This window comes from Hyaena hyaena, unplaced genomic scaffold (genome assembly GCF_003009895.1).
Source record: "Hyaena hyaena isolate Hyena2069 unplaced genomic scaffold, ASM300989v1 scaffold_15, whole genome shotgun sequence".
NCBI classification, from domain to species: Eukaryota; Metazoa; Chordata; class Mammalia; order Carnivora; family Hyaenidae; genus Hyaena; species Hyaena hyaena.
This window is the reverse complement of record NW_024080647.1, coordinates 733,376-758,524: the sequence shown is the minus strand read 5'-3', so window position 1 is coordinate 758,524 and position 25,149 is coordinate 733,376. Positions and strand designations below refer to the sequence as shown.

Here is a 25,149-nt window from a genome sequence, read left to right as displayed (position 1 = left end):
TGAAACCTTAGTCCCCAGTGAAAACTAAGTAGCAATCAATTGTGAACTCTATGTTATATCAGAATTTTCTAGATGACAGACTTATGAATCCATTAAGCACAAAGCCTGTTTGCTGGGAGCCTCACCGGCCTCACTGGATGACACACTCACAGTGAGGAAATGGCAGTATTTGTATAGCTCCTGCCATGAGAAGCGAAAACTGGTATCTCCTTCTGTGACTACTGGCTCATGTTGGAAATGAGCCTGCTGGTATTGACCAGGCCTCACAATATTCCAAATCAGACCGATATTCCTCACACAGATACCCCCTAAGAAAGAGCATATTCCTGCCCCTATAAAAGATTTTAGATGAAAGCACTGTAAATTTTTTAAGTTTTTAAAATTTATTTCTGAGAGAGAGAGAGAGAGAGGCAGCGTGAGCAGGGGAGGGTCAGAGAGAGAGGGAGACGCAGAATCTGAAACAGACTCCATGCTCTGAGCTAGCCGTCAGCACAGAGCCCGACCCAGGGCTTGAACCCACGAACCGGGAGATCATGACCTGAGCCGAAGTTGGACACTTAGCTGACTGAGCTACCCAGGCACCCCATAGATGAAAGCACTGTAGATGTTTGTCAAAAGGCTCTTCCTATGGGCCTTGTAGATCCAAGACATAGATAATTAAGTCTGGTAAGAACACAAGAGTTACAATTAAGTCCAGCCCTGAGACAAAGAGACCAATTTAGGGTTAAGGCACAGATAAGGGCAGAATATAAGTTACTACACATATCTTTGCTAATTGGTGATGGACAGCATTCCCTTCCTCAAGGTCTACATTCCACAAACACCCTCCCTTACACTGGCAGCTGGGATGAGGATGGACAAGAGTAGCTAAAACATAAACCCAAATACAAACGCTGACACATTTAGAGCCCTCATGGTATTTACGCATTTAACTTCAACTAAAAAAGGTTCACACAAGTATTTCTTAACCAGCTCAAATATACTCTTCCTCTTGTGAGCCAGACAGAATGACTCCTAGCCTATCTATGTACAACTTAACCTATGACTTAAAACCTGGTTTTGTATACTTTTCAAAGCATCTTATCACAGAGAATTATTCATTTTAATAATTCCGTTTTCTGATGTCATGTTATTGTTTGACCTATAAATAAAATCGACAGAACAGAGATGCCTGCCAGGTGATTAGGAAAAATTCCAGGGCTCTCTCACTCTCTTGTCGACCCCGTCCATCCTCCAGGGACCCCTGGACCGGCTGCAGCTGGACTCCGGCACATGTTTTTTCTTAACAGTTCCAAATAATCTTAGTCTTTTGCAACAAGTCAAAAAGCACAAACCTACAGCTAGTAATTAGTGCTTTAGCTTCTTATCTGGTTAGAGTCAATGAACTCAATCTCAATTTATCAGGCAAGCAGAACTGTTTAACTTTCTAGGTTACCAAGGACTTTGAAAGTTATCTTAAGAATTATCCATGAAAACTATGAGACGGACATAATTAACCATCATTTTAAGTCATTCTTCTGCTAACAAATTGGAACAGAGATAACAGGAGCTTATTTGACCTTCAGCAAATCTAGGTAGAATACAAGTTTGTGTCTGTTTTGTTGTTTTTTTTATGTTGATAAACATTGTTCATCTCAAAGCAACAAACTTAAATTAACTTAAACACTGAATACATTTTACTTGAGTCCACGTAAGGCACTTTGTTCCCCATAGTTAATTTTGACCTGGAAAGTTGGTGGGGGAAATCTGACTTCCTTGGTCTTTGCTCCTCAACATCCAGGGTGGGAGGAGGAGCTGATGTTGCCCCAGGCCTTGAGCTGTGAGTTATGCAGCCCCTCCCTCCCCCCAAGGAAGGGCAAACCAGGAGAGGCGCCAGCAGAAGGCAGAGAAAGAGAATTCCCAGTTTTAAATTTTGTGAGCTCAGACAGAGGAGCAGACTTCAGGTTTCTTTTGTTAGGCAGCCCATGTCGGTCTGGAGAAGACAAGGAATTTCCCCCGAAACAAAAGGAATTTCGGCAGCTGTTTGGGAATATTCCTTAAAGTCTCGGTCCCAAGGTACACTAACCGTAGGTGGCTCCAATTATAGCGGTTAAGTTGGGAAATGAATGAGAAGCCCTCACATCTACTAGGCAGAGGAACAGAGAGAGTTAGAGTCCTCTTCAGTGTGATTTTTATCTCAGCCAGACCAATAAGGTCCCCTTCTCGAGGTTCTTCCTGATGACTGCTGGGTTTGGGGGGCCCTTTCCAAATTAGGTACTCATTCTTTAGTGTCCCTGTTTGTTGCAGGTAAATCGCACCCAAGGGGGAAGGGTTTGGGCAATCTCTAACAGGAACGGATCAGGGGAATCTGGGAATCTGGCTACAGCATGCCAGACGTGGCGGATGGTTGGGACACCTAAGGTTTAGTCTGAGGGCCGTCCTACACCAAAAGTGGGCCGTTCGGATTTATATAATTTTGTAGTCTCCCCCAAACCCCTTCTTTGCACAGTCCCAATCCCATAATGTTCCCGCGAGGCGGTGTCGCAAAGACAGACAAAGGGGTGGGGTGCCCCCTCTAATGAGGAGACCAGTCAGATGCCCGTCTGGCCGCGTCCCGAAGGACCTTAGGCGATGTCAGCGGTAGCCGTCTCAGCTTTGTGACTTGCGATCAGAAACTATTCCGATGCCGCCATAGACTATGCCGTTCACCACAGAATCGCAGACGGGCCCACTCAGACTCCGTAGGCTTTTGGGGACCTTAAGGGTGCCCCCCGTGGAGCCACAGAATCGAACCCGACAGGCAAGCCAGGCTGAGTCGCACACTCACACTCACGTACACGACAGGGGTTATTACACTCCCTCCCACAGAATTCCTACCGATGAGACCGAAAATAACGACAATGGCAACAGGACAAAACAGGTACAGAAGTGGCCGCAGAACAGGCTGACAGGTTTACTGAAGGGCCCACCCGATGTCTCCATGCGCCCCCGGGAGGGGAGTAGTGCTGCGTCCAGCCTTCCACTTAATCCCCCAGACAGAAGCACATGCGCATTCAGAGTTCAGATGATAAACTGATTTACCTCTGGACGTTCGGACAGGCGACTCCCACAGATGAACTGGGGCCGTTTGCGGGGCGGCAGGAGGGACATGAGTGTTTCCCCGGGTCCCGGGACATCTTCAGGAGCCGGGGATGGCGCAGGCGAATGAGACAGGAATTTGGAGGTCTGGGGTCTCTGATATCTCGCTGGGGCCTCCAAAATATTATGCCGAGAGACACAGAGACCAACGGAGACCACTGCAGCCGAATTCAGGGAGTCTTTCTTACCAGCCAGGACCGCAGAGAGTTAACACAGAGCTCTAAAGTGTGCGGCCCCGAGGACTTAGGGCTTTTTATAATGAGCAAGCAGGCAAGCGGGCAGTACAGAAGCAGAATTGGCCAGTTATTGTAAAAAAAAAAAAAAAAAAGCTACAAAGTGATAAAGAGAGCAGCCCTTATCCTGGTGTATAGGACAACATTTGTTAATTTCAAGGCCCGGCTTAGGATTTTGGGGAGTTTTACTGGAATAACCATTATCTCAAGGACAGAGTATGCAGACTGTGTCATAAATAACCATGAATAGGGACATTAACCCTTGTCTTCTTTGTTTTTTTTCTTGCACCTGAGGATAGTCGTGCAGGCCCAGAAGGCAAACTCTGGGTCGAGATGGAAGGGCTGAGGCTAAATTCATGTGCGACACAGTTAACAGACCTTAACTGCCCTGTTTTCCTACGGAAAAGTCATTTCAACTCCGGAGGGGTGAAGTTGGGAAGGATAGGCCATATTTCACGTCAGAGTGGAATGAACCCTACTTACAGCAGCAGAAAATGAACTTCTGCATATTTTTTTGACCCAGGGGTACCAACCTGGGGGACAGGCCTCCAGGAGCCGAATTGTCCTCAACAAGTGATGTGTAAACAACTCCTTGTGAGCCTCTCTCCCAGATGTGAGTTGCATCATGAGGTCAACTTGTTTTGGCTTTTAAAAAAAATTTTTTTTATGTATTTATTTTAGAGAGAGAGAGAGGGAGACAGAGCACAAGCGGGGGAAGAGGGACAGAGAGAGAGGGAGACATAGAATCTGAGGCAGGATCCAGGCTCTGTCAGCACAGAGCCTGAAGCGGAGCTCGAACCCATGATCTGCAAGATCATGACCTGAGCTGCAGTTGGATGCTTAACAGACTGAGCCACCCAGGCGCCCCATGTTTTGGCTTTAAAATACGCATTTCCATACCCACTCTTACGCTATGTCCTGATTTAGGGAGCACAGGAAAAAAAAATCCCCATCAAGCAGATGAGAGATTGCGTCCTGGAGAGGAGGTGGCTTGTCCAGGCCATGCGATGAGTTAGCAGTCTGGGTGAAGGGACTATGTCTCCTGACTAATGCCTGGAGCTGGCTGGCCCTCAGTTCCTGCTGACCCTCCCTTAGAAGCAGAATGGGGCCGGGACGCCTGGGTGGCTTAGTCGGTTAGGCGTCCGACTTTCTCTTAGGTCATGGTTTCGCGGTTCGTGGTTTCAAGCCCCGCGTCGGGCTCTGTGCTGACTGCCAGATCAGAGCCTGGAGCCTGTTTCTGTCTGTGACTCCCTTTCTCTCTGACCCTCCCCTGCTCACGCTGTCTCTCTCTCTCTCTCTCTCTCTCCTAGAAATAAATTAAAAAACATTAAAAAGAAGAAGAAGAAGAAGAAGAAGCAGCAGCAGCAGCAGCAGCAGCAGCAGCAGCAGCAGAATGGGGCCTTGGAAATGGACGGCTGGAGTGGAGAGATTCCTCTATGGAGTACCCCAGCCCAGGTACTGTGCTAGTTTCTAGATTCATTTGTCAATAAAAGAGACATAAGTTCTCACCCTCCTGGAGCTTACATTCTAGTCAAGGGGAGGCAGACAAAAAACAATCAACATAAGGAAGTACATTTTTATATAGTATGTCAGAAAATAATACATGCTGTGGAAAGAAGAGAGTAGAGCAGGGTGATGGGAATTAGCAGTTCAGGGTAGGGTGAGACCGAGTTTTAAAATAGGGTGCTCTGGGGAGACTTCTATTGAGAAAGTGTGAGGGAAGCAAAAGCTGAAGGAAGTGAGGCAGTTAGCCAGATAGATATCTGGGAGAAGAGTGTTTCAGATAGAGGGAATAGTCAGTGCAAAGGCCCTGGGGCAGAAGTGTGTCCCGTAGGATCAAGAAATACTGAGGGGGTGTCTGGGTGGCTCAGTCGGGTAAGCATCCAACTCTTGATCTTAGCTCAGGTCATGATCTCAAGGTCGTGTGATGGAGCCTCGCGTCGGGCTCTGCGCTGAGCGTGGAGCCTGCTTATGTCTCTCTCTCCCACTCTCTCTCTCAAAATAAATACTGAGGAGGCCAGTGTGGCTGGGGTTGAGTGAGTGTGGGGGAGAACCTGAGACAGGGTCACACAGGTCATGGGTCCATGGCATGGAGGGACAATGGGGAGCCCTGCAGGATGAGAAGGCTTTAAACAAGAAAGTGATTTCGTCTAACTTACATTGGAACAGAATCTCCAGGACGGCTGAGTAGAAAACAGGGGGTGAGGGTGGAACAGAGAGGTGAATTAGGCTGTCAGAGTAGTCCAGGGGAGTGGTGGCGGTGGCTTTGGCCGGGGTGGTGGCCGCAGAGTGAGTCATATCCTGGATCTGTTTCCAGTGTAGAAGCAACTTGCTTGTGCGTTGGATGTCAGGTGTGCGGGAAAGGAAAGAGTAGATGAACGTTCCATTGTTTATAGTTGGAAATGCTAGGTGAAAGTGGAGAGGGGGTCATTCACTGAGATCCTTCACTTCAGGGGACTCAGAGTTAAGGGCACCGCGAGTCCAGTTTGGAAGTCGTTCAGTCTGAGATGCATGTTGACATCTAAGTGGAGACATGAAGCAGGCACTTAAAAACCGCAGAGCTGGATGCATTTACCAGGAAGTTAATCTATAGAGGAAAGAAAAGAGGTCTGAGGACTGAGCCCAACGTCCAAAGGTCAGATGAAAGAACACTATGTCCCCAAAAGGCAGGATGCTGAGAAGGAGACGGTGAGTTTCCAAGTCCTTTCTAAGGACACCAGGAGAGGATGAGATTCTGGAAGTCAAATGAAGACTGAGATTCAAAAAGGAAAGGGTGCCCTCACCCTCACTGATGGCTGCTAAGGACTGAGAATAGCCCTGGGGCGTAGCCATGGGCAGATTACTGGCAATCTCATTAAGAAAGGCTTCTTTTGGGGCGCCTGGGTGGCTTAGTCGGTTAAGCGTCCGACTTTCGCTTAGGTCATGATCTCGCGGTTCACGGGTTTGAGCCCCGCGTCGGGCTCTGTGCTGACTGCCAGCTCAGAGCCTGGAGCCTCTTTCAGTCTGTGACTCCCTCTCTCTCTGACCCTCCCCTGCTCACGCTGTCTCTCTCTCTCCTATAAATAAATAAAAAAATATTAAAAAAAAAAAAAAAAAGAAAGAAAGGCTTCTTTGGGGGATAGAAGTCTGATTGGAGGGGCGCCTGGGTGGCTCAGTCCGTTGAGCGTCCGACTTCAGCTCAGGTCATGATCTCATAGTTCATGGGTTCGAGCCCCGCGTCGGGCTCTGTGCCAACAGCTAGCTCAGCGCCTGGAACCTGTTTCAGATTCTGTGTCTCCCTCTCTCTCTGACCCTCCCCTGCTCACGCTGTCTCTGACTCTCAAAAATAAATTAAAAAACATTAAAAAAAAAAAGAAGTCTGGTTGAGGTGGGTCCCTCATTTCCAAAAAATGGAAATGAGGCAGTAGAGACTGAGTATAGACAACTCGTTCAGGAAGTTTGGCTATTAAGGAGAAATTGGGTAACAGCCAGAGACCTCGAGGGGGTAAGGGGACCCGGGCTCCAGGACACAGGTGGCAGGCTAGCCATCCGGAGGAGCACAGGCCGGTGACCCGTCGTTTCCCCTGCCCCTTGTCCACATCTCAGCGGTCTTCCCTGACCTTCCCTGGCAGAGGAAATTCTATAGCAGTGTCTCCATCCTCCAGGGAGCAGGGAAGTTTCTCTGGGCTACAGACTCGGAACTTAAAATTAGATTCAAGAATCAACAGTCTGCCGTAGGGATAGAGACAAACATGTCATGTTTTCGACCAAAGCAAAAAAAAACAACAACAACAACAACAACAACAACAAAAAAACACCAGGTGGGAGCATGACTATATAAGAGCATGTCCCCGCTAAAGTAAAATATGCCCTAATAAACTATTTGTAAAAAAATAAATTAAAAAAAAATAAATAAATAAACTATTTGTAAAAAAATAAATAAAAAAATTTAAAAAAATAAAGTAAAATATGCCCCGATTCATCTGAGAAATAAGAAAAAGAGCATTTTGCAATTTTTCCTTCCATGATGACGTCTCACTTCTTCACTAATCAGGCAAAGGCAAACAAAACCTGTAAGGTATCATTTTTTGCCTGATCGACAAGTATTTTATTTTATTTTAAAGTTTATTTATTTTTGAGAGACAGAGCATGAGTGGAGGAGGGGCAGAGAGAGAGGGAGACACAGAATCTGAAGCAGGCTCCAGGCTCCGAGCTGTCAGCACAAAGGCCTACACGGGCCTCGAACCCACAAACCTCCAGATCATGACCTGAGCAGAAGTCCCATGCTTAACCAACTGAGCCACCAGGCACCTCAATGGTTGACAAGTATTTTAAAGAATAATCTCTATTATTCACAAATATTTGGTGAAGTAGGTGTTCTCTTAAAACATGGGTGGCAGGGGTGCCTGGGTGGCTCAGTCAGTTGAGCTTCCAACTTCAGCTCAAGTCATGATCTCACAATTTGTAGGTTCAAGCCCCGCGTCAGGCTCTGTGCTAATACCTCGAGCCTGGAGCCTGCTTCAGATTCTGTCTCCCTCTCTCAGCCCCTCCCCCACTCTTCTGTCTCTCAAAAAATAAGTGAACATTTAAAAAATTATAAAATAAATTTAAAAAATTAACCATGGGTGAGAGAGAAAACTGGCCCAAGGTTTGGGGGAAGCAATTCAGCTCTTTGGCTTCATCAAAAGGCTTTGGAAAATTTATTTATTTCCCCCCATCAATTCCTTTTTTGAGAATGGAGAGAAACCACTGAAAACTTGGGCAATGATTGATCACAAGATTTCTCAGAAACTTGTTTATAGTAATGGAGTAAATAGAAAAAAATATAGAAAAATCAAATGTCTAGACATAGAACACTAGCTTACAACATTCAGGCACATTCGTATCTGACAGTAATGAGAAATGCTTAGATATGTGGTATTCTGAGTGGAGAAAAGCTACAGAATTTCAACACATGAGTGATCCCACGCTGCCATTTTAGGGAATGTATATTCAACTAGGTCTAGTTTACAAAGTATCCTATTTATCAAATTGTAATAATTACACTCGCCTCCATATTTCTATCTGGGTTTTCTTCACACCAGCGGAAGCTGGGATCCTTTCTGTCCATTTTTTATTTCTTCTTCTGATGGGTGTTTTTCTTTTTCTCTTGTCAAGGAGTCGACATAGGCTTCAAGTCTATGATTTTCACAAGTTAGAGAATGAATTCTCCCTATTATTGGGTTGAGTGGCTGTCTTCTTAGCATCCATTCTTTTTGGGTCTTTTGGAATCCTAGCTTGTTGGCTCACCTTGAAAGGTGTGTGTGTGTGTGTATGTGTGTGTGTGTGTGTGTGTGTGTGTGTTCATGCTCTGTCTTCCTCTAGACGTTTCACTGTTGCTTCCATCCAACTCTCTGCCTGCCCCTCCTCCCCAAATCAACACTGGTTTTACCTCAGTGGCCCAGGGCTCCCATCCATGGAGATCTGAGGACACTGTGTGTACAGTCCCCAAACAGGCGTTGGCCTGTCCAGTCTGGGTGAGGAGACGATGTCAACCCCTCTCTTTCTGCTAAGTACAAAATAAGTCAGTCCCAGGTAATGGTTGGTCAAAGCTGTTTTCAGCCCTGCCCCAAAAGCGAGGGGTCTTCAGCAGCCGGGGGACTCACACCCTACCCCAGGGGCAGAGCTCTTAGAAGTCTTTGCACCCAGAGCTGAGGGGGACTAGAGACTCCATTTTATAGCCCTTGTGTGTTTCGGTTTCATCTCCGGCCAACAGAGCTGTGTATCCTGTTTTTGATAGCAGCCGGTCTTTTACATTTTGTAGAGTATTTTATCTGTCATTGTTTTGTGTGTGGTATAGATGAGGGGCCCTCAAAGAGCAGACCTCGGGACATCTGAAGCCCCAAGTTGTTGCTTCGTACTTTTCAGACTCTGGCTTGCGGGCCTGAGGGAAGTAACATTGGCATTCACGCCCACCTTTTTCTGACTGTGGATCTCGGCCTCCTTACTCCACCCCCAGTTTCCCCCAGAGGTTTCTCCTGTGGGCATTTGCTGTCACTTGTGCTCACAAGCCAGTCTGCTCAAATCCCGCCACCTTGGTGCTCCCAGAGCTGTGTGCCACCTGCCAGTCATTTGAGGACATCTCCACTGCTCAGCCACTGAGGTCCTCTGAAAATTCAAGACTCCTTGAGCCCACGCGGTACCAGAGCCACCTGAATTCCCTGCAAAAGTGGGAAGAGCATCGCCTCTGTTTTTGGAGAGCTCGGACCAGAGTTCAAGGGTAGAGCTGAAGAACGCACCCATGCTTTCCTGCTCCTCTTCCCACGTGCCACCCCGAGCCTTTCCCACAAGGCCGTCTGCCCAGAGAAGAGGCTGAACTAAAATAAAATCCCAAATAAAACATCTGAGCTAACTAGCTAAAACAAATAATAAAATAAAACAAATGCTGATACTTGTGCTCTGGGAATTACAATTCAGAGATAGGCAGCGACCCAGATGGCGCCCTCCTGGGGAACAAAAGTCAAGGGATTTTAAAGACAAAAGGGAATTCTTGGGTTCGTTGTTTACAAAGAATTTTTTGTTGGCGGCAGAAAACTAGTGTTGGCTCGGTGTAATTGGTTGCTAAGGCTATGGCTAAGCCAAGTCTCTTTGTGTAGCGAGTTGCAGGTGTTGGGGCTGTACCCTTAGAATATTTGTGGTTTGCTGCGGGTCAGAAGTTCATGGTCCTCCCGGGTGACGTGGGCATAGCCCATCTCCTTAATGGCCTCCTGGCTCCATTTTAAAACCCCTTGCCATAAGTGATCCCATTCCGTCCCTCCTTTCCAAAGGCAAACCAGTTCATACAAATGGGTTCATCAGAACCTTACTCCATTCTGAATCCCATGCTGGGCTACCTTCTGAATGGGACTAGAAATGAGCCCTTCATCATAGAGAGCTTTTATCTGGATGGGTGGATTTACAGTCATTTTTTTCAATCTTTTTTTTTCCCCGTGTGTGTGCTCTTATGCATTTTTTTCTGTAATTAATGTTTATCACTTTTGAAATCATGCGGAAACGTTACCGGGGAAGAAAAGTCTATCCTTCCCAAATGTTTGTGAAAAGGAAGGCATGTTTAAAAATACATTTCACAATGTTTATTATCATCCCTTTGAAAATTTGCATTCTGCCCAGATCCTAGGATAGAAACTAGAATTTTATGTGTCAGAACGTAGGCAAGTTATCTGATCACGTTGCTCCATTGTGGTTATATTTTTTACTGGCTCCCCAGCTCCCAGGGCAGCATCCTAGCGCATTAGCTCGCCTCATACAAGACCCTTAATGATCTGCATTGCTCCCGGCGCTGGGTCTGTTTTCAAGCTTGTCCTTCCCCTCCGTGGCTTTTTAGTTGTACCTGCGCTGCTTCGAGCTTCCTGAACACAGCACACATTTCCGTCTCTGTGCCTTCGTGTTCTGTCTTCCAGCTGCTCAGTGTCTTTTGTGTTCTCCACCTGGCAGACTCCTATTCACGCTCTAAAACCCATCTCCGGCCAGTCGCTTCCACTGGGGAGGCCCCCTGATTCTCTCTTCTTGGCACTTCTGTATCTGCCTTTACCATGCTGCATGCTTTTACTCATCTCTGGAGACCCAGACCATGCATGGCACATGGTATTTCATAAATACTTGTCAAACTGAGGCAGGTTTATTCAACCCACAAATATACATGGAGTGCCCAAACTGTGCTGCTTTCCTGGGATTCAAAAGTAATGAGCCAAAGCTGCGCCTCAGTCGGTTAAGCGTTCTGCTTCGGCTCAGGTCATGATCTCACAGTTTGTGGGTTCGAGCCCACCGTGGGGCTCTGTGCTGACAGCTCAGAGCCTGGAGCCTGCTTCCCATTCTGTGTCTCCCTCTCTCTCTGTTCCTCCCCCACTAACACTCTCTCTCTCTCTCTCAAAAATAAACAAACATTTTAAAAAATTCTAAATTAATGAGCCAGAGACCTTACAGTTGAGAGCTCACCGTGCAACGGGGGTGGACAGAGACTCATCCACAGATAATCACGGTGCCGCCCGGACAGGGCCAGCTCTGTCTCACCTCTTCCTAGTCTTCCTTTTCTTCCTTAACTGGTCACCAACTCAAAGCATAATCCGTACTAACTGCTTTGCTTATTTCTTCAAAAGAATTTTTCATTTCCTCCATGTAGTTGCTAAAGTCACTTAATGGAAGTTTCTATTTCTTCACTCTAGTGCGAAGAAATACTATTTGAATACTCCAAATAGCCCCCCACCCTCCATTTGCTGCTTCCCAAGCAAGTGAGCCCCCTGTGACTGGGGGTGTGCAAAGTCACTGCTGGCGACCACTCCGTGTGGTTGGGGAAGGACGGAAGAGGGACTTAAGCTAAAAAGAAGAAAATGTTGATTGAGCTCTATGACCCTGAAGTTCTTTCTGATCCTGAGTTGAAGGAAAACATATGAAGCCTAAACCAAGATCATGGTGATGAAATTATGAAATCTGAAGTTTGGGGTTTGTGAGAGAATGGTTAAGAAAGAAAGAACTCTTGATACATTTTTGATGCAAAAAGGTAATTTTATTAGGGCACGGGGACAGGACCCGTGGGCAGAAGGAGCTACACTGGGTTTGTGAGGAATGACTGATTATATACTTTTTAATTGGAGGGGGAGGTGGTTGGGAGAGCATTAGTCTCTAAGGAGTTTGGAAACAAGGCTTTCAGGACCTTGAGAAGCTAGCTGCTGTTAAGATAAAGTTGCTTTTAGTCTTTTTTTTTTTTTTTTAATTTTCTTTAATGTTTATTTTTGAGAGAGACAGAGTGTGACGGGGAAGGGGCAGAGACAGACGGAGACATAGAGTCTGAAGCAGACTCCAGGCTCTGAGCTGCCAGCACAGAGCCTGACACGGGGCTTGAACCCACGAACTGCGAGATCATGACCTGAGCTGAAGCTGGAGCTTAACTGACTGAGCCACCCAGGCACCCCGTGTTGGAAGCTGTTTCTGAACTCATAGGTTGAGAAAACTCCTTATGAGGTTAATGTAAGTTGCACGAACACTTACCTTCAGATAGCGCCCCCCCCCGCCCCCCCCCCATATCCACCCGCACCCAATTATTTCGGCTTAAGTACCAACCCCCTAAGTCACCTTGTTAATTGATATTAGGAGTGTCTCATTATGGCTTTGATATGCTGATAGCACTTTGTGAAGGAACTTCTTTTGTGGTTATAGGAACAACATTGCTTACCTGAAAGACCTGTTTTTCTTAATACCTCCCATTAAGCGATGAGCATAACTTTTGCCTTTGCTATACTAATGCCACCGCTGGGCTGTTCCCCATCTTTTGCATATCAATGTTTTGGAAAGTCTTTACTGATGAAAGGATTTATCATCAGCATGCCACTCTTGTGCCATCCTCCAAACACTAAATCATAAAATAGAGTCTCAGACAGTGTGGAGATGCCTGGCTGGTGACCAGAAAGAATCTTGCACCTCTCTCAATCCCTCCCTCGCCAACACCATCTATCCTTCAGGGACCCCTGGACCGGGCCGGAGCTGGACTCTGACAGCCCCGCTTTTAGCCTTTAATAGAACATAAACATTAAGGCACCAAGCCAGTCATGTGCTCCTGGAGGAAGGTCACACTTTGTACATTTCAGGTGTCTATCACTGGGCTGCAAGCTGTAAGGAGATTTAAGCTAAACGATATGTGTCTTGGGGCACCTGGGTGGCTCAGCTGGTTACGCCTCCACCTGGTGATTTCAGCCTTATGATCCCCTGGTTCATGAGTTATAGCCGAGGGTCCTGCTGCCAGCCACAGAGCCTGATTGGGATTCTCCCTCTCCTTCTCTCTCTCTGCCCCTTCCCCACTCTCTCAAAATAAATAAATAAACTGAAAACAAAACAAAACAATGACCCTTAGTGTGGAAATTAACCAGAGACATCTAAAACGGCCGATTGGAAGTCCTAATCTGCAATGGATGTTCTGGGTTCTCAGCCTCAGCCGATTCCTCGCCAAGCAGGACGAAAAGTAAAAAGCACTTCAAGTTTTAGTTGCAGTGTGGCTTTAAGCGTTTGTATGATTCCTCTGAGGTTTTTGGCAAATAGAGCGCACAGACCTGCCTCCCTCCCCAGGTCCCTTGAACTGGGAACCTCTTCTCAGGATTGTTCCACTATGTTTTTACACAGTACATCGGGCTGAGGTTTGCTCCCCCTGTAGTGAAATGCATCTCCAGGGGCGCCCAGGTGGCTCAGTCGATTCAACTTCCGACCTTGGCTCAGGTTCATGATCTCACAGCTTGAGAGTTGGAGTGCCGTGTCGGGCTCTGTGCTGACCGTTCAGAGCCTGGAGCCTGCTTCGGATTCTGTGTCTGTCTCTCTGTCCCTCCACCCCTTTCTCTTTTTCTCTCTCTCAAAAATAAATAGTTAAAAAAAATGCAATCTCCAGAGTCAGCCCACCATGGTTGAAAGCCAAGCCATCTCAACATGTTATTTCCCATCTCAGAGCGCCACTTTCCTCTTTGGTGGCTTAATGATGATGATGCCCACCAGACAGGACTGTGTGGTATATTTACCTGAACACTGTGTGTACACTCAGAGCACGGCTCAGAGTGAGCCCTTCCAACATTTCTGTTGGTGATCAGTGTTATCAGGATCAATGAAGTCTCACTTGGCGCATCAGGTGCTGAGCAGAGCCTGCTCCAAATTGTTGGTGATTTATTATAATTATTATTGTTATTTGCATGGTGCATTTCTAGATCTCCTACCTGCTGGTCTCCTTGAGGGAGGGGAAATGGAAGATATTGGCCCAATTGGAAGACAGCCAACATCTTTCCAGATAAATCCTTGCTCCACCCTCTCAAGAGGTTCCTTTTTGGAGTTTCTCTGGATCCAGTTGGCCACCGGCCAGCACATGGATGACTGAGGTCCTGTGGGTGTGAGCAGGGCTTTAGAAGAGTCAGGAAAAGGAGGGGTTGGAGAGGAGTGAACTGTGGGCTTGGCGACACAGGCTGCTTTACAGACCACAGCCTCTCTGGGACCTGTGGACTAGAAGACAGGAAAGAAAGCATGAGCACGCAGGAAGAGCCAGCCCGACCAGACCTTGAAAGCCACAGAGGGTGAGTGGTTCATTCCTCTAGCTTTCCATGCCAGTGACAAGGGAAATGCAAGGCTTCTTTGCCTTGGGGGATGGGGTGAGCTATCAAGGATGACCATCTGCCCAGGATGGAAGTCCGGAGACCCCGAGCTCTTCTCTTGCCTGCTTACTAGCGAGCTGTGCAATCTCGGGCAAGTCACCAGACGTCTCTGGGCCTGTTTTTCACATCTGTAAAATCCGGCATCGGCATCGGCAGACTACTGACAATATCTGGCATTTACACAGTGCCTGCTGGGTGCGCTTTCCCAAGTAGCATCCCGTGTGATCCTCAGGGCAGCCTTTGTTGGTAGAATGCTTGTCACATTTTACAGATGAGGAAACTAGAGTGCACGGGGCCAGTTAGGGCCAAGGAAGCATGGACCTAAACTCCTGGGCTCCCGAGGAAAATTCCGGCCCCTGGTGAGCATATCGTTTCCCTGGAGCTCTGAAGCCTGGATTCCTAGCACCTTGTTGAGGACTTCTGCCTCCTTCTTTTCTCCCCTGTGTGCCTGAGTCCAGCTTCAGCTGGTTCAGGGGTCCCTGAAGGATGGACGGTGTTGGTGAGAGAGTGAGAGAGCCCTGAGATTCTTTCTGATCACCAGGCAGGCATTCTCGGTCCTATCGGGACACCAAAAGTGTCTTTATTTATCGGCCAAATGATAACATGGTATCAGAAAATGAATTTTTTACACTGGATAGTTCTCTGTGATAAGATGCTTTGGAAAGTGTACAGAAATAGGTTTTACAGAAGTATTCTTGCAGAACTACCACAATCATAGTGAGGTTGAGTAAATCTTACAACTAAGAAAATAACAGGGTGTCCTTAGTGAAAAACGGGATAACATATGTATTTGTTTTAAGTCAATAATGCTAAGATCAAGGCATAGGTTAAGTTGTAATATAGATAGGCTAGGAGTCATTCTGTCTGGTTCACAAGAGGAAAAATGTATTTGAGCTGGTTATTAAGTTCTTTGTGCAAACTTTTTTGATTTGATGCTGAATGTGTACACACCATGGGGACTCTAAATGTGTCAGCCTTTGTATTTGGGTTTATGTTTTAACTACTCTTATCCATCCTCATCCTGGATGCCAGTGTAAGGGAAGGTGTTTGTGGAATGTAGGCCTTGGGGAAGGGACTGCTATACAGCACCAGTTAGCAAATTTATATGTAGTAACTTATGTTCTGCCCTTATCTGTTCTTTTTCTCTAATTTAGGCTCTTTGTTTCTGGGCCAGACTTTATTTTTTAGTTATATTTTTTATGGCACCAGAGAGCCAACCATACCTTTAAAGAGTTTAACTCATTTCCAATACATAGAATAGCCTCTTCGAGTGCATTTACCTTTGTGTCTAGTTTTATGATTTCTTGAATAGCTAAGGGCATGAGAAACATTTTTGGTTAGTTGATTTACATGTTGAGCTGTATGACCCTCTTGGATAATGCAAGGGTAGAAACAGAATTGTTCACGTAAAGGTCAGTCTTTTATGAGTAAGGGTCATTAGCCTGTGCATAGCTCAAGACAAAGTATCGAGGAAAACAGGACCTGCCTGGGACACGATGTCTGTTCCCATAATCGCAAAAGAAGAGGTTCCCACAATAAGTTCCTTCACAAGATGCGATCATCATACCAAGGCCAGAATAAAGGGACAAGTCACTCTCTATACCAATCAACAAGGTGCCTTGGGGCTTGGTGCTCAAGCAGAAATACTCTTGAGTGTGTGTGTGGGGGCGGATATCGGTTGTCATCTGATGGCAAGAGACTTGCAAACTTGCCTTAACCTCTCAAGGAGTTTTCTCGACTAGTGGGCTCAGAATGGCTCCCAACATCTCCCCCTTTCTTATTTTTTAAAAGAAGGATGTGTAGCTCAATGTTTACCCTGTGAAAGCTTTGATTAGTTATTAAAAAAATTTTTTTTTAATGTTTTTATTTATTTTTGAAAGACAGAGAGACAGTGTGAGTAGGGGAGGGTCAGAGAGAGAGGGAGACACAAATTTGAAGCAGGCTCCAGGCTCTGAGCTAGCTGTCAGCACAGAGCCTGATGCAGGGCTCAAATCCACGAGCTGTGCGATCATGACCTGAGCGGAAGTCACACGCCCAACGGACTGAGCCACCAGGTGCCCCCGATTAGTTATTTTAAAGAAACAGGGAACAAGGCACAAAATGAGCACCAGCACTCCAGCTACCATGTCAACATTTGTCAGGAGTGAAATTAGTCCCCCGAGCGCTAAAGATATTTTGTAGCTCTTGCAGAAAGGAGGTTGCAATCTGTGAAGGAGAAACAAAGGTAGAGGATGCATTAATAGCCTGAGTCTGTTAATGAAGGGTTTGGGCATCAATGCTAAAATTAGAATGATTCCAGATGCCAAATAAGTGATTTTGGACACTTCCCCAGGTGGGAATAGTACTATTAGGCTGGAGGGGAGTAACACAAATCCAATTATATTCTTTATGGCATCAGAAGTGTTAAAACGAGTTTTCCGAAAATTTAATTCATTGCCAATAAATAATATTGCCTCTTCCAAGGCATTAACCTTAGTGTCTAATTTCCTGTCAATTATTTCTTGAGTGGCCAATGCAAAAGAGACATTTCTACTTAATTGGTGTACGTGTCGGGCCGTATGTACCTCCTGGACATATGAACAGTGGAAGCAGCCACAGACCCTATGGTGGCAATTAGTGCAGTAATGCCCAATATTAGAGCTCCAACAGATTGCCTTGGGTGCATGAGAGCAGAATTAATCTCCTGTACAACCTGTCACCCATAATCATCATACCAAGGAAGGGTTAGTTTAACAGACTCTTCCATTGAAGATGTCCTGCTCTTACAGATGGGGCCCCGATTAGAGGCAATTAATGCCAACAGAACCTTTCACTATTTCCCCAGCTTTCTGGGGCAATGGTTGCCAATCTGATGGCAAAGAGTATTGATAGTTTATCTTACTGGACAGGTGATTCCTCAAGCTTCTGCAGTGGGTAGACCAGCCAGCTTCCGGGGTGTGGCTGGAGCAGGGCTAGAGATCTCAGGGGCCAGTGTCTTTTTGAGGGTCATTTTAAGCAGGTTGACTGGATCTGGATCACCTCACCAGAGTGAGGGCTCTTCGGAGTTGGCCTTAACTCTGGAGGGATGGACCCATGGGGTGATGCCTGAAACTTTAAAAGCTGAATCCTTTGTTTATGTGGGGTGGGTTTCTAGAAAATGTCAGATCATGTGTAGGGAGGATATGGTTTGCATATTTAAAGATCCATCCTGTTTTCCTGTTGTTTAAATAATCCTATGCCCAAGGGGGCTTATTACCATCCCCACAGAATAACAAGCACAGAAGACTGTGTATATATGAAATACTGTGACCAGTTTTCTGAAGGTTACCTCAAGTTGTCTAATTTAGGCAAACAACAAACATTTAAAGACAGTCAGCACTGGAATTTAACCTCCATAACGGAGCATTATTAAAACATCGGTTTTCTCTCTAAAAACCCTCATTTCCAGAGCCAGCCAATTCGACACCAATGCATTTGTAGAACAAGCACTCACTGGGAGGTTTTGAATTTCAGAGGGTTCAGGTAGAGAGAAATGACAAACGCTTCAGTTTACAAACGAATACTTTAGGACATTTCTGTACATCATAGATATTTCAAGAGAATGTTTTCTTAATCTGGATAAGCAAACATTGGAAAACCAGTAATATTTCCAACGAGAGTCACAAAACTATAATCTTCCTCAGTTCATTCAGTTCCATGTTTCTAATTCTCGTTCAGTTTAAATGCAGCCTTTTAGCTCTGGAAATTCTTAACCGTTTTAGTATTATTCTTAAAGATGTCAATTATGCCTGTATTTGTTTCAAAAGTCCTTTTTATAAATCTCTTTGAAGAAGAAACACATTTTGTGAGAGAATTAGAACAATTATAAATGACAAAATCTCAGAAATGGACATTGTTAACGATCTGATGAGAGTTCATTATGATGCAGTTGACAAAGAAATTCAGTTATTTCTGTGACACATTACACTTCAAGTAATCAGAATATTAAGTGATAATCTTATACCAAAACATTGACACTTTAGGAATTGCATATGTATTTGGTCAGTTGCAGCATTTACCCATAAAATACAACCTAAGTTTGCCATTGTACGAAAATGCTTTTCCAAGTAACTTAGCATCCTAAATAAAAGGGCCTAATTGGTCAAAAGACCTCTCTTACCACTTAAATCCTGGGAAGTTTGTTAAAACCTTAGGAAGTTAGGGGCGCCTGGGTGGCTTAGTCGGTTAAGCGTCCGACTTTCGCTTGGGTCATGATCTCGCGGTTCGTGGGTTCGAGCCCCGCATCGGGCTCTGTGCTGACTGCCAGCTCAGAGCCTGGAGCCTGTTTCAGATACTGTGCCTCCCTCTCTCTCTGACCCTCCCCTGCTCACGCTGTTTCTCTCTCCTAGAAATAAATAAAAAAAAAACCGAAAACAAACAAACAAAAAAAATTAAAACCTTAGGAAGTTATAAAGCACATACTAAATAGGATTACATAGTATTACAAATCTTAAAACTTTATTTATTCAACCAAGGTGACAATAAAATATCCTAAAGGCGAATGTATAGCATTATATAGTTGTTAGCAAAACCTAGCTCTTTTAACATTGAGAAGTTTTAACTAAGCAGTCAAAGACCTGATAAAGATGAAACCTAAAGCTTTGGTTTTCTTGGCAGAGCAGAGAGAAAACCTTTGTTTACGTTGTTTTATCAAGAGCAGATTAACAATCCAAGAAAACTTTGTCTTTTGAACAGAGAGAAAAGCAGTTTCAACCTTATACCAGTACCAGTGTACTTGTCAAATTCCATTCATCTCAACCTTAGTCCATCCTGAGCACACCTAAAATTCCTTTCCAAAGAACCTTCTACAATTTTCCTTTGCTTCAAACTTTGTCCTAAAGCCATTTCTCTCTAAACAACCAGTTTCATTTTGGACAAAATTACTTTCTTTTACCCTCAACAAAAATGTATTTCCATTCCTTATATTGTTTTTACAGATTTCCCGTTTTCTTACGTACAGGGTTGCTTTCCTTATTTCCAACAATCTGAAGTACACTTAACAGAATTTTAACTCTTAGGAAACCTTAGTCTCCAACTGAGGACTTAGTAACCAACTGAGAGGTGTTTACACTAGAAGTTTTTAGATGGTAAATTCAGGAACCAATTAAGCATAAACCATGTTTTTCAATGGGTCCAAATAGTCTTACTTTTTCTGCAATAGGAAGTTGAAAACTCAAACCTCTATTCAGTAATCACGCATTCTACTAGGAAAAGACCTTCTTGAGGGTGGGAGGAGGCACCAAGGTGCCCGAGGCACTGAGGAGTCAGTTATGCAGGCCGTCCCCACCCCATCCCCCCAGGGGGTGCAGAAGAGGAGTGGGGGAAGGGAGCGCAAAGGAGGAGAGGTGCCAGCAGAAGGCAGAGAAAGAGAATTCCCAGTTTTAATTTTGTGAGCTCAGACGAAGGAGCAGACTTCAGGTTTCTTTTGTTAGGCAGCCCATGTCGGTCTGGAGAAGACAAGGAATTTCCCCGAAACAAAAGGAGTTTCGGCAGCTGCTTGGGAATACTCCTTAAAGTCCCCATCCCATGGTAGACTAACTGTAGGTGGCTCCATTAAGTTGGGAAATGAATGAGAAGCCCTCACATCTACTAGGCAGAGGAACAGAGAGAGTTAGAGTCCTCTTCAGTGTGATTTTTATCTCAGCCAGACCAATAAGGTCCCCTTCTCGAGGTTCTTCCTGATGACTGCTGGGTTTGGGGGGCCCTTTCCAAATTAGGCACTCATTCGTAGTGTCCCTGTTTGTTGCAGGTAAATCGCACCCAAGGGGGAAGGGTTTGGGCAATCTCTAACAGGAACGGATCAGGGGAATCTGGGAATCTGGCTACAGCATGCCAGACGTGGCGGATGGTTGGGACACCTAAGGTTTAGTCTGAGGGCCGTCCTACACCAAAAGTGGGCCGTTCGGATTTATATAATTTTGTAGTCTCCCCCAAACCCCTTCTTTGCACAGTCCCAATCCCATAATGTTCCCGCGAGGCGGTGTCGCAAAGACAGACAAAGGGGTGGGGTGCCCCCTCTAATGAGGAGACCAGTCAGATGCCCGTCTGGCCGCGTCCCGAAGGACCTTAGGCGATGTCAGCGGTAGCCGTCTCAGCTTTGTGACTTGTGATCAGAAACTATTCCGATGCCGCCATAGACTATGCCGTTCACCACGGAATCGCAGACGGGCCCACTCAGACTCCGTAGGCTTTTGGGGACCTTAAGGGTGCCCCCCCGTGGAGCCACAGAATCGAACCCGACAGGCAAGCCAGACCGAGTCGCACACTCACACTCACGTACACGACAGGGGTTATTACACTCCCTCCCACAGAATTCCTACCGATGAGACCGAAAATAACGACAATGGCAACAGGACAAAACAGGTACAGAAGTGGCCGCAGAACAGGCTGACAGGTTTACTGAAGGGCCCACCCGATGTCTCCATGCGCCCCCGGGAGGGGAGTAGTGCTGCGTCCAGCCTTCCACTTAATCCCCCAGACAGAAGCACATGCGCATTCAGAGTTCAGATGATAAACTGATTTACCTCTGGACGTTCGGACAGGCGACTCCCACAGATGAACTGGGGCCGTTTGCGGGGCGGCAGGAGGGACATGAGTGTTTCCCCGGGTCCCGGGACATCTTCAGGAGCCGGGGATGGCGCAGGCGAATGAGACAGGAATTTGGAGGTCTGGGGTCTCTGATATCTCGCTGGGGCCTCCAAAATATTATGCCGAGAGACACAGAGACCAACGGAGACCACTGCAGCCGAATTCAGGGAGTCTTTCTTACCAGCCGGGACCGCAGAGAGTTAACACAGAGCTCTAAGTGTGCGCCCCCCACCCCCCATAATCTATTTGAGTTAAAGGTTGTCATGAGCATGTCTAACCAGCTTAAGGGCCTGGTCAACAAACTTTTGGCAAAGAGTGGGGCTATTTTTTATATCCTGAGGCAATACTTTCCATTGATATCTCTGGTATGGTTGTTTAAAGTTTTCAGAAAGCAGGCTGAAGGCAAATCTCTGACAATCCTTTTTATATAAGAGGATGTTAAAGAAACAATCCTGTAAATCTATCACACTTATCTGATATCCATCCGGTATTGGGAGTCCTGGTTGAAGACAGCCCATAGTTTCCATAGTAACCTTTATGACCCTTAGATCTTGCAAAAGCCTCCATTTTCCAGATTTTTTCTTTATGACAAAAATGGGAGTATTCCAAGGACTAGTAGAAGGTTCAATATGTCCTTCTTTTAGCTGTTGTTCTATGAGTTGTCTAGCAGCTGTTATTTTTTCAGATGTTAGGGGCTATTGTTCAACCCGTACTGGAGAATCAGACTTCCAGACTATGGGACCCGTTGCTAATGGAGCAATGGCCCCTTCTATAACCTGTTTGATTAGGATACCGGAGCAGGAGGAGGTGGTTTGGGGGGCGGTTCCTTGAATCTATCTATTTATTTAAATGAAGTTTTTCTAGCCTGGATGGGGAAGGGCCAATAGCCTGGATAAGGAAGGGTCAACGGTTTGATGTTAATTTTGAAATCTTTGTAGTGGTGGAGTTGGGGGACGGTCCCTGAGGCCACCTTATTATCATTTGGAGGGGCAGTAGGATTGAAGACTAAAAATCGAGCAATTTGTTGAGGAGATACCTTTACCCCTTTTTTGTAAGCATGTTCCGTATTATATCTATAAAGAGTCTCCTTTCTTTAGACTCTTTGTGGCCCATAGCTTCTGAAAAGCAGTTCTTTGCTTGTCCACCAACTAACCCTACTTGTCTTATGCAGGGGGGCCCATGGTAACCTACCGTGGGATCCTAACCTTCCTGACTAATGCAATGAAAAAGACAGAGTTTAAAGAGATTACCTTCAGGTGCCTGTGCAGGTGCTACCTGCTGGGAGTCCAATTCCAGCAGGTCCAGGGGTCCCTGAAGGATGGACGGTGTTGGTGAGAGAGAGTGAGAGAGCCCCATGATTCTTTCTGATCACCAGACAGGCATCTCTGTCCTGTCGGTTTTGGTGTCTTTATTTATAGGTCAAATGATAACATGACATCATAAGGTGGAATTTTTACAATGGATAGTTCTCTGTGATAAGATGCTTTGGAAAGTGTACAGAAATAGGTTTTACAGAAGTATTCTTGCAGAACTACCACAATCATAGTGCGGTTGAGTAAATCTTACAACTAAGAAAATAATAGGATGTTCTTAGTGAAAAACAGGATAACATTTTGTTTAAAGTCAATATTTGTTTTAAGTCAATAATGCTAACATCAAGGCATAGGTTAAGTTGTATATAGACAGGCTAGGAGTCATTCTGTCTGGTTCACAAGAGGAAAAATGTATTTGAGCTGGTTATTAAGTTCTTTGTGCAAACTTTTTGGATTTGATGCTGAATGTGTAAACACCATGGCGGCCCTAAAGGTGTCAGCCTTTGAATTTTGGGTTTATGTTTTAACTACTCTTATCCATCCTCATCCTGGATGCCAGTGTAAGGGAAGGTGTTTGTGGAATGTAGGCCTTGGGGAAGGGACTGCTATACAGCACCAGTTAGCAAATTTATATGTAGTAACTTATGTTCTGCCCTTATCTGTTCTTTTTCTCTAATTTAGGCTCTTTGTTTCTGGGCCAGACTTTATTTTTTAGTTATATTTTTTATGGCACCAGAGAGCCAACCATACCTTTAAAGAGTTTAACTCATTTCCAATACATAGAATAGCCTCTTCGAGTGCATTTACCTTTGTCTATGATTTCTTGAATAGCTAAGGGCATGAGAAACATTTTTGGTTAGTTGATTTACATGTTGAGCTGTATGAACCTCTTGGACTAATGCAAGGGTAGAAACAGAATTGTTCACGTAAAGGTCAGTCTTTTATGAGTAAGGGTCATTAGCCTGTGCATAGCTCAAGACAAAGTATCGAGGAAAACAGGACCTGCCAGAGACACGATGTCTGTTCCCATAATTTCAAAAGAAGAGGTTCCCACAATAAGTTCCTTCACAAGGTGCGATCATCATACCAAGGCCAGAATAAAGGGACAAGTCACTCTCTATACCAATCAACAAGGTGCCTTGGGGCTTGGTGCTCAAGCAGAAATACTCTTGAGTGTGTGTGTGGGGGGGGGATATCGGTTGTCATCTGATGGCAAGAGACTTGCAAACTTGCCTCAACCTCTCAAGGAGTTTTCTCGACTAGTGGGCTCAGAATGGCTCCCAACACCTGTGCCCTCCCTCCCTCCTTCTGACGAGCTGTTCCAGCCTGTTCTCCACCAGCTTCCCAGAATTTCTCATCCTGCAGGCTTGAAACATTCACACTTCCAAGAAGAGGGGGATGAACATCAGAAGCCCATCCCCACCCTCCCTGGGTTGGCATTTGCATGCACCCTCTTTTCCAGAGTTCTCTCTGCTTTGTGGAATGCCTTCCTGTGGGTACCAAGAGGTGAAGTAAGTGGGGCTTTAACCTTCAGGGCAGCCATTCTCCAGGTGGGAGTCTAGACCACTAGCCATGGGTCGCAAACTTCCAGGGTGCTTGGTTACATGTGTAGATTCCTGGCCCCTCCCCATCAGAGTTGGTGAGTCCGAATGGGCATCTTAGCTCTCCCTGTTTGCCACAGGTACGTATAACAATTTGGGAATCACTACTTCTCCCATCCTGCACTACTGGCCAGCAGAGGGCGCTTCATAGATTTCTTAAGAGTGAACTAACCTCGTATTTCTGGGGAAAGTCCTTTGTGATAAAGATGGATTATTATTTTTGGGGCGCCTGGATGGCTTAGTCGGTTAAGCGTCCGACTTTTGCTTAGGTCATGATCTCGCGGTTCGTGGGTTCGAGCCCCGCGTCGGGCTCTGTGCTGACTGCCAGCTCAGAGCCTGGAGCCTATTTCAGTCTGTGACTCCCTCTCTCTCTGACCCTCCCCTGCTCACGCTGTCTCTCTCTCTCTCCTAGAAATAAATAAAACATTTAAAAAAAAAATAAAAAAAAAAGATGGATTATTATTTTTGAAAGTAAACTCCAGGATATAACTTGGTTGTATTTTAGTTTGAGTTTTGCATCTCTACAAGTGTCATTTGTCTAGAATTTTCTTTCTACCTATTTTTCTTTCTTTGTATGCTATCTTCATTGAGATTGGGTAACGCTAGCTTTGTAAAATAAATTGGGAGCCTTACTATTGTTTTTAATCATCTGAGAGAATTTGGCATTGGACTTATTCTTGGAAGATTGGATAGGACTCAGCTATAACAACAGGCTGGGCCTGACATTATTGTAAAATGTTGACCTTTCACTGCCTTTCTCCTTTCTTAAGTGATTTTTGGTCCGTTCAAGTTGTTACCTCTTCCTGAAATTGATTCATTTCCCCGAGTTTGCCCAAATTTGCACACAATACTGTTCTATTTCTGTAGTGCCTTTATTTTTATTGCCTTTCTCAATATTAATGTATTTTTTTCACTTTTTTTCTTCAATCATGCTTTTCTAGTCTGACTTTTCTGAGACCCAACTTCTTTTTTCTCTGAGTTGAAGCATAATTGACAAAAACTAAACTGCATACTTAAAAGTGAACAATTTGATGAGTTTTTAGCATATGGTTACATCTGTGAAATCATTGTCCTAATCAGAATAAATCTATGATTTTGAGTTTATTCAGTTTTCTAGTTTTTTTAATGTTTTTATTTATTTCTG

General features: G+C 45.3%; 1 protein-coding gene across 1 annotated transcript in view; it reads left to right on the top strand.

Annotated features, from left to right (window-relative positions):
- The first annotated feature begins 20,662 nt into the window (after positions 1 to 20,662).
- The window catches only part of NOX5 (NADPH oxidase 5), a 37,947-nt gene continuing 33,460 nt past the window's right edge, over positions 20,663 to 25,149 (top strand). Inside the window, exon 1 of the mRNA XM_039219381.1 lies at positions 20,663 to 20,866. Within this exon, the coding sequence (XP_039075312.1) occupies positions 20,826 to 20,866 (41 nt within the window). The 5' untranslated portion in view covers positions 20,663 to 20,825. The remainder of the gene's footprint in view (positions 20,867 to 25,149) is intronic.